This window comes from Scylla paramamosain, unplaced genomic scaffold (genome assembly GCF_035594125.1).
Source record: "Scylla paramamosain isolate STU-SP2022 unplaced genomic scaffold, ASM3559412v1 Contig3, whole genome shotgun sequence".
Lineage (NCBI taxonomy): Eukaryota > Metazoa > Arthropoda > Malacostraca > Decapoda > Portunidae > Scylla > Scylla paramamosain.
Window position 1 is genome coordinate 1318601 of NW_026973668.1, and position 13900 is coordinate 1332500.

The 13900-nt window shown below is 34.5% G+C and overlaps 2 protein-coding genes across 3 annotated transcripts in view; both read right to left on the reverse strand.

Moving 5' to 3' along the window:
- Positions 1-296: 296 nt before the first annotated feature.
- LOC135096320 (glycerophosphocholine phosphodiesterase GPCPD1-like) overlaps positions 297-13900 on the reverse strand; it is a 35762-nt gene continuing 22158 nt past the window's right edge. Inside the window, exon 7 of the mRNA XM_063997740.1 lies at positions 297-319. The gene's annotated coding sequence lies outside the window, so the exon portion shown is untranslated. The remainder of the gene's footprint in view (positions 320-13900) is intronic.
- Positions 982-13900, reverse strand: part of LOC135096316 (glycerophosphocholine phosphodiesterase GPCPD1-like) — a 111194-nt gene continuing 98275 nt past the window's right edge. Inside the window, exons 13-15 of one of the 2 annotated variants that reach the window (XM_063997735.1) lie at positions 13669-13872; positions 13048-13208; positions 982-12223 (exon numbers count right to left, since the gene is read on the reverse strand). In XM_063997735.1, coding sequence (XP_063853805.1) covers positions 12025-12223; positions 13048-13208; positions 13669-13872 — 564 coding nt within the window. In that variant the 3' untranslated portion in view covers positions 982-12024. Of the gene's footprint in view, positions 12224-12375; positions 12521-13047; positions 13209-13668; positions 13873-13900 lie in introns of those variants that run through there. The other variant, XM_063997736.1, reaches the window with a different exon arrangement.

Below are 13900 nucleotides of genomic sequence, written 5' to 3' on the forward strand. Positions count from 1 at the left end.
GGTCTCTCCACAACACAGGGTATATCCAAGCCTTGTGTCAGTCACTGCAGCCTGTGTACACATTGTTTACTGTCTCTCCACAACACAGGGTATATAGAACACATCACTGTAGATCACACACAATTGCAACCCATTACTGCCTGAACACACGCAAATATTACTTAAAACAACCCATTAGACACTCACCTACATCACCACCACGGAGACAATATGAGCGACCGTGAGTGACCGCTCCGTGACTGACTGACTGCCACCCTTGTAGGACGCTCGGCCGAAACAAAGATGAAGATCATATATTAGTACTGATGTCTGTCTAGCACTAAAATAAAGGGAAAAATCATGCTGTAATGTTCAGGGACGTTAGTGAGGGGTAAAATAGTGCAGATTACTTAGAATTTAGACGTGAATGGCCGAGGGAAAATAGATAAATAAATAAATGAATAGTAAAGTTAGCATTGATACTTGAATGGGCGAGGGGAAATAAACAAGTGAATATTTCTTAGTTAGCACTGAGATGTGAATGGGCCAAGAGAAAATAAACAAATGAAAACTGTTGAAAAAATGCCAGAGAGAGAGAGAGAGAGAGAGAGAGAGAGAGAGAGAGAGAGATGATTTGAAGCACTTCCATCTATAAAAAAGATAAATAAATAAATAAATAAATAAAAGTAAATAAATTATAAATAAACTAAACTTAATCAGTCAGTCAGTCATTCACACAGTCAGCTGGTTACAGTCAGTCAGTCAGTCAGTCAGTCATTCAGTCAGTTAGTCAGTCAGTCAATCAGTCAGTCAATCACTCAGTCAGTCTGTCAGTCAATCACTCAGTCAGTCAGTCAGCCAGCCAGCCAGCCAGTCAGTCAGCCAATCAGTCAGTCAGTCAGTCAATCAGTCAGTCAGTCAGTCACCCAGGCACACTCCCAGCAAGTCAACAACAGCATCAACAAAAACAACAACAACAACAATGTAAAAGGAAACAATTAGTATTTTCATCAATTTTATTTATACATATTTTCTTTGCATACGTTTTTCCGAATAGCGTGGAAACGAAACGACACGAGAGAAAAATAAAGAAAGAAAACGGAACGCGAGGTTGAACACGAACGACAGAGGCGGTGCAGGAGAGATTAGCCCAGTGAATTAATTGAAAGAATAGCAAAACTGAGTGAGAGGATGAGAAGACTGGATACACAGACAACTGCTTAAGATAATAAATGAACTGTAAAAGAAGATAAACTGATAAAATAAAGTGCTGAGGATGGATTTGAAGGGAGAAAGTGAAGTTGTATAGGAAATAATATATACAAGGAATTAATTTGGAGGTAAAAAAAGATGAGATGAAAATTAAAGACAGGAGCAAACATATAGGAGAATTAATTTGAAAGATAAAATAAAAAAGAAGAAGAGATTAATAACTAGGAGAAATAAAGGAAATAAAAAGAGAAGAGGAGAAGGAGGAAGTGAAAAAAATACAAGCTAAAAAAAAATAATAATAAATAATAAATGAATAAAGAAAGAAAGAATTACTTGAAAGAATAAAAAAAATCAATACAAATGAAAGATAAGCATACAAATTATCTTACAAAAAAAAAAATGTAAAGAATGAAGAGAAAATAAATAAGCAAATAAATAAAAAAAATAACACAGAAGATATATAACAATCGCAGCATACACAAACGACTCGGACGAATAAAATACACGAAAATACACACACAAAAAAAAAAAAAAAGCCCCCAGCACATCATCATCACCGCAGCGGGGCAAATACTGCAAGCCGATTGGTCAGCATTTTTATTTGTGCAGAAGCTCTAAGCCGTCTGAAAGAATGCTGTACTGCTCCGGGTAATATTGTAAGCTTATTCTTTTTCCCGATGCACTGATAAAACTTTAAATCTTTACTCTTAAGCTGGTTTCTTCTTTCTCGGACTCCGTAATGTGATAAACTTGATTCTTGCCTTGTAAACACCATTTATTTTTTTATTTTTGGGCTTGTTAAACTTAATTCTTGCCTCGTAAACTTAAATATTGTTTTTCCTGGCTTGATACACTTAATTCTTGCCTCATAAACTCAAATATTCCTCTTCCTGGCTCAATAAATTTAATTCTTGCCTCATAAACTCAAATATTGCTTTTCCTGGCTTGATACACTTAATTCTTGCCTCATAAACTCAAATATTCCTCTTCCTGGCTCAATAAATTTAATTCTTGTCTCATAAACTCAGATATTGTTTTTCCTTGCTTGATACACTTAATTCTTGCTTCATAAACTCAAATATTCCTCTTCCTGGCTCAATAAATTTAATTCTTCTCACGTAAATTCAAATGTTGCTTTTCCTGGCTTGATACACTTAATTCTTGCCTCATAAACTCAAATATTCCTCTTCCTGGCTCAATAAATTTAATTCTTGTCTTGTAAATTCAAATGTTGCTTTTCTTGGCTTGATACACTTAATTCTTGCCTCATAAACTCAAATATTCCTCTTCCTGGCTTGATACACTTAATTCTTGCCTTATAAACTCATTGTTTTTCCTGGCTTGATAAAATTTAATTCTTGTCTCATAAACTTAAATACTGTTTTTCCTGGCTTGATACACTTAATTCTTGCCTCATAAACTCAAATATTCCTCTTCCTGGCTCAATAAATTTAATTCTTGTCTTGTAAACTCAAATATTGCTTTTCCTGGCTTGATACACTTAATTCTTGCCTCTTAAACTCAAATATTGTTTTTCCTGGCTCAATAAATTTAATTCTTGCCTCATAAACTCAAATATTGCTTTTCCTGGCTTGATACACTTAATTCTTGCTTCATAAACTCAAATATTCCTCTTCCTGGCTCAATAAATTTAATTCTTGCCTCTTAAACTCAAATATTGCTTTTCCTTGCTTGATACACTTAATTCTTGCTTCATAAACTCAAATATTCCTCTTCCTGGCTCAATAAATTTAATTCTTGCCTCTTAAACTCAAATATTGCTTTTCCTGGCTTGATACACTTAATTCTTGCCTCATAAACTCAAATATTCCTCTTCCTGGCTCAATAAATTTAATTCTTGCCTCATAAACTCAAATATTGCTTTTCTTGGCTTGATACACTTAATTCTTGCCTCATAAACTCAAATATTCCTCTTCCTGGCTCAATAAATTTAATTCTTGTCTCATAAACTCAAATATTGCTTTTCTTGGCTTGATACACTTAATTCTTGCCTCATAAACTCAAATATTCCTCTTCCTGGCTCAATAAATTTAATTCTTGTCTTGTAAACTCAAATGTTGCTTTTCCTGGCTTGATACACTTAATTCTTGCCTCATAAACTCAAATATTGTAAGCTTATTCTTTTTCCCAATGCACTGATAAAACTTTAAATCTTTACTCTTAAGCTGGTTTCTTCTTTCTCGGACTCCGTAATGTGATAAACATGATTCTTGCCTTGTAAACACCATTTATTTTTTTATTTTTGGGCTTGTTAAACTTAATTCTTGCCTCGTAAGCTTAAATATTGTTTTTCCTGGCTTGATACACTTAATTCTTGCCTCATAAACTCAAATATTCCTCTTCCTGGCTCAATAAATTTAATTCTTGTCTTGTAAACTTAAATATTGTTTTTCCTGGCTTGATACACTTAATTCTTGTCTCTTCAACTCAAATACACCTAATTCTTGCCTTATAAACTCAAACATTGTTTTTCCTGGCTTCATAAAACTTAATTCTTGCCTCATAAACTCAAATATTCCTCTTCCTGGCTTGATAAATTTAATTCTTGCCTCATAAACTCAAATATTCCTCTTCCTGGCTCAATAAATTTAATTCTTATCTCTTAAACTCAAATATTGTTTTTCCTGGCTTGATAAAACTTAATTCTTGCCTCTTAAACTCAAATATTGCTTTTCCTGGCTCAATAAATTTAATTCTTGTCTTGTAAACTCAAATGTTGCTTTCCCTGGCTTGATACACTTAATTCTTGCCTCATAAACTTAAATATTGTTTTTCCTGGCTTGATACACTTAATTCTTGTCTCTTAAACTCAAATATTCCTCTTCCTGGCTCAATAAATTTAATTCTTGTCTTGTAAACTCAAATGTTGCTTTTCCTGGCTTGATACACTTAATTCTTGCCTCATAAACTCAAATATTCCTTTTCCTGGCTCAATAAATTTAATTCTTGTCTCGTAAACTCAAATATTGCTTTTCCTGGCTTGATAAACTTAATTCTTGCCTCATAAACTCAAATATTCCTCTTCCTGGCTCAATAAATTTAATTCTTGTCTCGTAAATTCAAATGTTGCTTTTCCTGGCTTGATACACTTAATTCTTGCCTCATAAACTCAAATATTGCTTTTCTTGGCCTAACAAACTTAATTCTTGCCTCGTAAACTCAAACATTTTCTCCTGGTTCATTAATAAACTTAATTTTTAACTCATAACCTGACATATTCTTTTTCCTGGCTCAGTAAACTTAATTCTTGCCTCGTAAACTCAAACATTGCTTTTCTTGGCCTAACAAACTTAATTCTTGCCTCATAAACTCAAATATTGTTTTTCTTGGCCTAACAAACTTAATTCTTGCCTCGTAAACTCAAACATTTTTTCCTGGTTCGTTAATAAACTTAATTTTTTACTCCTAACCTGAAATATTCTTTTTCCTGGCTCAGTAAACTTAATTCTTGCCTCATAAACTCAAATATTGCTTTTCTTGGCCTAACAAACTTAATTCTTGCCTCGTACACTCAAACATTTTTTCCTGGTTCGTTAATAAACTTAATTTTTAACTCATAACCCGACATATTCTTTTTCCTGGCACGGTAAACTTAATTCTTCTTTCATAAACTCAAATATTGCTTTTCTTGGCCTAACAAACTTAATTCTTGCCTCATAAACTTAAATATTGCATTTCCTGGCTTGATACACTTAATTCTTGCCTCATAAACTCAAATATTGCTTTTCCTGGCTTGATACACTTAATTCTTGCCTCATAAACTCAAATATTGCTTTTCTTGGCCTAACAAACTTAATTCTTGCCTCATAAACTCAAACATTTTCTCCTGGTTCATTAATAAACTTAATTTTTAACTCCTAACCTCACATATTCTTTTTCCTGGCTCAGTAAACTTAATTCTTGCCTCATAAACTCAAATATTCCTCTTCCTGGCTCAATAAATTTAATTCTTGTCTCGTAAATTCAAATGTTGCTTTTCCTGGCTTGATACACTTAATTCTTGCCTCATAAACTCAAATATTCCTCTTCCTGGCTCAATAAATTTAATTCTTGTCTCGTAAATTCAAATGTTGCTTTTCCTGGCTTGATACACTTAATTCTTGCCTCATAAACTCAAATATTGCTTTTCTTGGCCTAACAAACTTAATTCTTGCCTCGTAAACTCAAACATTTTCTCCTGGTTCATTAATAAACTTAATTTTTAACTCATAACCTGACATATTCTTTTTCCTGGCTCAGTAAACTTAATTCTTGCCTTATAAACTCAAATATTGCTTTTCTTGGCCTAACAAACTTAATTCTTGCCTCGTAAACTCAAACATTGCTTTTCTTGGCCTAACAAACTTAATTCTTGCCTCATAAACTCAAATATTGCTTTTTTTGGCCTAACAAACTTAATTCTTGCCTCATAAACTCAAATATTGTTTTTCTTGGCCTAACAAACTTAATTCTTGCCTCGTAAACTCAAACATTTTCTCCTGGTTCATTAATAAACTTAATTTTTAACTCATAACCTGACATATTCTTTTTCCTGGCTCAGTAAACTTAATTCTTGCCTTATAAACTCAAATATTGCTTTTCTTGGCCTAACAAACTTAATTCTTGCCTCGTAAACTCAAACATTGCTTTTCTTGGCCTAACAAACTTAATTCTTGCCTCATAAACTCAAATATTGCTTTTCTTGGCCTAACAAACTTAATTCTTGCCTCATAAACTCAAATATTGCTTTTTTTGGCCTAACAAACTTAATTCTTGCCTCATAAACTCAAATATTGTTTTTCTTGGCCTAACAAACTTAATTCTTGCCTCGTAAACTCAAACATTTTTTCCTGGTTCGTTAATAAACTTAATTTTTAACTCATAACCCGACATATTCTTTTTCCCGGCTCGGTAAACTTAATTCTTGCCTCATAAACTCAAATATTGCTTTTCTTGGCCTAACAAACTTAATTCTTGCCTCGTAAACTCAAACATTTTTTCCTGGTTCGTTACTAAACTTAATTTTTAACTCCCAACCTGACATATTCTTTTTCCTGGCTCGGTAAACTTAATTCTTGCCTTATAAACTCAAATATTGCTTTTCTTGCCCTAACAAACTTAATTCTTGCCTCGTAAACTCAAACATTTTTTCCTGGTTCGTTACTAAACTTAATTTTTAACTCCCAACCTGACATATTCTTTTTCCTGGCTCAGTAAACTTAATTCTTGCCTCATAAACTCAAATATTGCTTTTCTTGGCCTAACAAACTTAATTCTTGCCTCATAAACTCAAATATTGCTTTTCTTGGCCTAACAAACTTAATTCTTGCCTCATAAACTCAAACATTGCTTTTCTTGGCCTAACAAACTTAATTTTTGCCTCGTAAACTAAAAAATTCCTTTCTCCTGACTCGATTAATTTTTAACTTCTAACCTCAAATATTCTTTTCCTGATTCAATGTAGAGCATTCACATTTCTCTTAACTCCCAAAGATATAGGGTAGTGTACATTAGCTTGTTTGTTCACTATGACATCAAGTAAAATAATAATAGAAAAAAAAGAAAGAAAAGAAGAAGAAAAAAAAGCAGAAGGGTTACGACTGACTGCCAGACATAAACAAAGATTACAGCTCCTGATTACACACTTATTTATGATTTAGTGATATAATAAACTTTTTTAATTGACTCCTAAATACGTGCGGCTGTGTTCTTTTGTAAATAATAGATAAGAAATACTAGATAGGGGGAAACTAGCTTGTTTTTCCATTACAGCATGAAGGAAAAGACATAAAAATAAGTAAATAAATAAAGAAAAGAAATAAAAATCTGCTGACTCAATAATACGAAACAATTTAACCCTTTGACTCTTAAACACGTGTGGCTGTTTGTTCTTTCGTGAACATCAATGAAAATAATGCAAACTTAATGAAATAAAGCCAAGTATTTGTCACTACAGAGTCTGACATGTAGTGAAGAATGATGAGCTTAACATAACATAGTGAACACAAGGTTATTTACACTCACCCTCTCTCTGCCTGTCACAACTCAACACAAGCTCTTGAGGAAAATATGACTAATGTAATGAAATAAACCCATATATTTGTCATTACACAGCCTGACTTGTAGTGAAGATCAGTAAGAGTTTAACAGACAATACAAGGATATTTTCACTCAGTCTCTCTGCGTCCATCACAGCAAATGAACGAAAGCTGTTTAAAAGGGCAATATAGCGCTGTATAACTAAGCATGCTGAAAATAGAGTGTCCATTGTACCTATCAACAGTCTAACACCTAAACACTCCCTCGGTAAGGCAGAGAAATCAACGAAAGCCGGTACGCGAGAGATATGAAATTCGGTAACTTGTTCTGAGGAAAATAGAATGTTTGTATGGAGCAACATTGGGGTAAATAACACCTACATGTACCTGTGTGTGTGTGTGTGTGTGTGTGTGTGTGTGTGTGTGTGTGTGTGTGTGTGTGTGTGTGTGTGTGTGTGTGTGTGTGTGTGTCCATGAAGCTGTCTGTTTGTCTACCTATCAATCTGTCTATCTATCTATGTGTGTGTGTGTGTGTGTGTGTGTGTGTGTGTGTTTGTCCATGAAGCTGTCTGTTTGTCTACCTATTAATCTGTCTATCTATCTGTGTGTGTGTGTGTGTGTGTGTGTGTCCATGAAGCTGTCTGTTTGTCTACCTATCAATCTGTCTATCTATCTATCTATCTATCTATCAGTGTGTGTGTGTGTGTGTGTGTGTGTGTGTGTGTGTGTGTGTGTGTGTGTGTGTGTGTGTGTGTGTGGGCACTAAAACATGCCACAACACATCACAGGCAGCCTAGGGTACAGCAAGTGTCAGGCAACCCTCTCACTAATGTAGTGGACACGGCCGGGCGGAGGTGGTGATGCTGGTGATGCTGACACGAACAATAACAAGTGGAGTCTAACAATGTATTCTGAAGGACAAGTAGAATATTCTCTCCCTTATACTTCAAAATGCTATCCTTTCCTTTATTCTTTCAAATGTAACCTTCCCTTCATCCGTGTATTCTCAAACACTATTCTCTCTCTCTCTCTCTCTCTCTCTCTGTCAACACTGTTTTCTCAAGGCCACAGAGATGACCAGCCAGGATTTCAAGGGTGTTTCTCAAGTTTGTAATGTAGAAATGTTGTTAATCTGTCACTAGAACCTTAAAAACACCGTTGCAAACCCACTGTCTCTCTGTCAACACTGTTTTCTCAAGGCCACAGCTGAATTTTCAAGAGTGTTTCTCCAGTTAGTAATGTAGAAATATTAATCTGTCACTAGAACCTTAAAAACACCCTTGCAAACCCTATCTCTCTAAACACACCTGTACCTATTTTAAGCCTTCCAAATGCACAAATGATCAATAAAATGGAGTATATTTTTTAACTTATTCTTCCAAACATATATTTTTTTCCTTTATTCCATCAACAGTAATATTCCTTCAGACGTGTTACAGTTTCTCTCTCACAATCTCTTCCAAACATTCATTAAAGTGCTTTTTCTTAGTCTCTTAAACATAACCTTTCCAAAACACTGCCTCATATCTCTCTCTCTCTCTCTGAAGCTTTTAAACAAACAATCTTTATCAAAACACACCAAAATCTTTAATAATCTTAAACATAACCTTTCTAAAACATTGCTTCATCTCTCTCTCTCTCTCTCTCTGAAGCTTTTAAACATACAATCCTTATCAGAACACACCAAAATCTTTAATAATTTTGAATGTAACCTTACAAAACACTGTCTCGTCTCTCTCTCTCTCTCTGAAGCTTTTAAACATACAATCCTTATCAAAACACACCAAAATCTTTAATAATTTCGAACGTAACCTTACAAAACACTGCCTCGTATCTCTCTCTCTCACTCTCTTTCTCTCTCTCTGTAGCTTCCAAACGTACAGTCTTCACTAAAACGTAAAGCCCATTTCAAACACGATACTCAAAAGCTCATGTCAACTCTGCAAGACTCCACTGTGCCTGTCGTAACTAGCCAAGACGTTTGCTGAGGCGGTAATACGTAAAGTTGTTAGGTTAGGTTAGCTCTTGTGTGTGTGTTTGTGTGTTTACGTGATGTTTGTTTATGTTGAGGCAATGTCGTGTAAGGTTGTTAGGTTAGGTTTTGTGTGTGTGTTTGTGTGTTTACATGTTTGTTTGTGCTGAGGCGATATTGTGTAAGGTTGTTAGGTTACGTTAGGTTAGGTTAGGTTAGGTTAGGTTAGGTTAGGTTTTGTGTGTGTGTTTGTGTGTATAGATATTATTTGTTTGTATGTTTTTTTTTTCTTTCTTTCATTGCAGTTTTGTTTTGTTTTATTTATTTATTTATTTATTTGTTTTTATTGTAATTTTTTCTATGTCTTATTTTATTTTGTTATTTATTTATTTATTTTTTATTATTTTTTTTCTGTATCTATTTTATTTTATTTATTTTTATTGTCTTTTTTTAAATTTTACCACGTGTTATTCACTACCTATTAATTTATTTTTGCTATATTTTTCTATAACTTATTTATCTTTATTACATCACAACATATTAATTGATAGATTTTTCTTGATTATCTTCTTATTTTTTTTCTCTCTCTCTCTTCCTTCCTTCCTTCCTCTCTTTCACAATTAATAACTTCTCATATTTCATTCTGCATTATTCCTCTTTTATTTATTCCTTCATAATTGTTAAGTCTGCATACACATATTCTTTCACTTATTATTTTCCTTTTTCAGTTTCTCCTTTATTTGTTATGCTTTTTCTTTCAACGCAGCTTTTATCTATCTATTCATTCTATTTTATTTCATTTTCTCTCTATTTTTTTTTTTAAATCATATCTTTCCTCTTTGTTTATTTACTTCATTACGTATGTCAATTTTTTTATTTATTTATTTATTTTTTTTTTTTGTTTATGCAACTTGTTCCTTTTTTCATCTATTTCCTCAAAGACTTGGGTCAACACAGTGCTACACAACTCGGCATCACAACACTGGATGATCTTAATGCTAGCTCACTCTTCTCTCTCAAGTGTCATTCCCGTTACATCCACAACTAGTGATCTATCTTTAAAAATAAATAGATAAATAAATAAGAATAAAAATAAAAGCCTAACACTTTATTGGTAATTGTTGACGCAAATCTTGAAAAACCTGACTACATAAAATGCCTAACACTTCCGTATCTCATTTGATAATATTGTTACCTCTATTTTTTTATTGATAATTGTTGATGCAAAGGTTGATCTTGAAAAACCTGACTTTGTATATAAAAAACCTAACACTTCCGTATCTCATTTGATAATATTGTTACCTCTATTTTTTTATTGATAATTGTTGACGCAAATCTTGACCTTGAAAAACCTCTGTATATAAAATGCCTAACACTTCGGTACCTCATTTGATAATACTGTAAGTTACACCACTCACTTCTTATTGATAATTGTTGACGCAAATCGTAATCTTGAAAAACACTTGATTCTTCTAGTACAAACACTGGCAAACAGTTCCGCAGCGCTACACTTGATGATAACACAAGTTTTGTCACTCGAATTTTAAAGACAACTGTTTACGCAAATGTTCGTCTTGAAAAACACTGCAGAAAACAGCCCTTTAGAAAAAAAAATGTAATTCTTTTGATACACACACTGTTAAACAGCTCAAAATCCTTACAGCTGATGATATTACAAGTACATCACACATCTCCTTGCAATATATAGCCAATAGGTAGACGACTGTTAAGCTTTCCCTCTAATTTTCTTACGTACAAACAGACAGACGCATCACAACAGTGGCCTTGCTCATCAACTGCATAGCTCAAGTTATTTATTTATTTATTTTTAAGATATAAATCCTTTTTTTTTTTTTAATTAATGCTTGGAAAGGTGGTTCTCTCTCTCTCTCTCTCTCTCTCTCTCTCTCTCTCTCTCTCTCTCTCTCTGCCAATACACACAAAATACATCAAAACATGAAATACACAATAAATAAAGATATGGTAACTTATGCTATACTAACACACATACACACACACACTTGTAAATATGTGTGTGTGTGTGTGTGTGTGTGTGTGTGTGTGTGTGTGTGTGTGTGTGTGTGAAAGTTTAAACATATGAAAAAGTAAACAATGTATGTATGTATGTATGTATGTATGAAATTATCCTATCAAAAAATAAACAAATAAATAAAAACTGATCAAAAAAAATATAGAAAAAAAATTACTTGCAAAAAAAAAGAAGAGGAAAATTCAATTCAATATCGAAAAAAAAAATTAAATGATGTACAAGTTTAAAAATATATGAAACACGACACAACACGAGTGACGCGAAGATGCATAAGCGCAACGAACAAAACAAAATCCAGAAACGACGCAATAAGCAACAAAATAACACAGAAAAAGAAAGAAAAAAGAAAGAAAAAGTAAAAAAAAATAATAAAAACAATAATAATCTAGCAAAAATAACATAGAAGAGGAGAAAGAAAAGAGGAAAATAACAATAATAACAATAATAATCACATAACAAAAAAGAAGATAAAAAAAAAAATAATAATAATAATAATTCAGATTAATACAACCTTAAAAACTACAAGTCAGACAAAACATCATTAAAACAACCTTACTTCAACTACAATAAAGACATCTGAAAAACACTTTGCTAATTAAGAATAAATGAAACAATAAATTATGCAGAAAGTCACATCAACCCCCCCCCCCCTCTCTCTCTCTCTCTCTCTCTCTCTCTCTCTCTCTCTCTCTCTCTCTCTCTCTCTCTCTCTCTCTCTAATATGACAATATACCAGTGAATGATGTAGGCAAAGGACACACACCGGTATAGGCTCACCTCTCCCCGCCCCCCCCTTGCATCACCCGGGCAGCAGAGGGGGCCAGGTTAGCAGCAGCAGCAGCAGCAGCAGCCACCTCCTCTTCCTCCTCCTTCTTCTTCTCCTCTTCCCCGCGGACCAACTCATCGGCCGCTGCTTGCTCTTCAAACAGGAATATACTTTCTTTCTTGTCCTTTGTGTTGTAGACGTCAATTCTGTAAGGAGGAGGAGGAGGAGGAGGTGAAGAAAAGGAATATGAATGAATGGAGGAAGAGAACACAAGAACATAAGAACATAATAAATAAGGGAAGGTGCAAGAAGCGAGCAGGTTTACACGCGGCAGTCCCTGTATGAACACACTACCTATTTCCATCTGTTATCCCCAGCCATAAACTTGTCTAATCTTCTCTTAAAGCTCTCTAGTGTCCCACCACTAACTACATCATTACTGAGTCCGTTCCACTCATCTACCACTATTTGAGAACCAATTTTTTCCTATCTCCTTCCTAAACCTAAATTTTTCAATTTAGATAGATAGGAGGAGATAGAAGAGAAAGGAAGGAAAGAAAGAAGGAAAGGGTGATAAAGACAAGGAGGAGGAAGAGAGGATAGAAGGAAGAATGGAAAAGTTTACGATTAATCAACTTAACAACAACAACAACAACAAAGATAATATATAAACAGTTACATAGCCATAACCTGTCAGCCAAGGCACTAAATACATCTGACCGTAAGATACCTCAGACTTAAATCTCTCATTTGTGAGAAGAGATGACTTTTCTCGTGGTAAACTATAAAGCTTATTCTGCACAGTAGAATGTGTGGGAATGAGGGGGGGAAGAGAAGGGTGATGAGAACAAAAACAAAAGTGTAAGAATTATTAATTAGATACAAGCAAATGTACCTCAAAAAGAATATATTTTCTAAAACGAACAGGAACAAGAACAGACACGAAACAGAGAAACAAAACAAAACAAAACAAGAATGAGCAATGAGAACAACAACAACAACAACAACAACAACAACAGCACGCACGTACTTGTCGTAAATGATGCCGTGGAGTCCGACCTTCTTGAGAAACTTGATATTTTCCTGGTCGTTGTTGTGGTCGCCCCAGCAAAACACGATCAGGTTGTGTTCCATGGCCGCAGTAATCTGGCTGGGGTCACGCATCAAGTCCTCTGTGTGCACGTTGATGCCCTGTGGTGTGTGAGGTCAGGTTAGGTGAGGTTAGGAAGGAAGGAAGGAAGGAAGGAAGGAAGGAAGAAAGAAAGGAAGGAAGGAAGGAAGGAAGAAAGAAAGAAAGAAAGAAAGAAAGAAAAGGAAGGAAGGAAGGAAGGAAGGAAGGAAGGAAGGAAGGAAGGAAGGAAGGAAGGAAGAATACATAAATAGAAGGATGGAAGGAAGAAAAGAATAAAGGAAAGAAAAAAGAATGAAAGATAAAAGGAAGTAAAGAAGGATGGAAGGGAAGAAACAATTGTACAAGTTTCTTATACAAATAACCCTTTCTCTCTCTCTCTCTCTCTCTCTCTCTCTCTCTACAACCACCAAACACAACACACGTCACACACAAACACACCTTAAAGATCTCTACCCACACTCCCTTACTAAAACCCTGACACCAACACACACACACAACACTATCTACCCTCTCTCTTACCAGAATATCAGCATTGACAGCATAGAGAATAGCTTGCTGTACACTGTTCGTCCTCTGGTCCTCGTAGGGTGGCCAGACCTCGGAGACGCCCTGAGTAAGGAACATAACCGGGTATCTGTTCTGCTTCAGCCTCAGCATCGTGCAGATATCGGGGTGGAAGCAGGAAAACACAATCTTCCTCTTGTCGGAGTGCTCCAGTATCATCTGCGGGGAGGGACGGGAGAGAGATAAG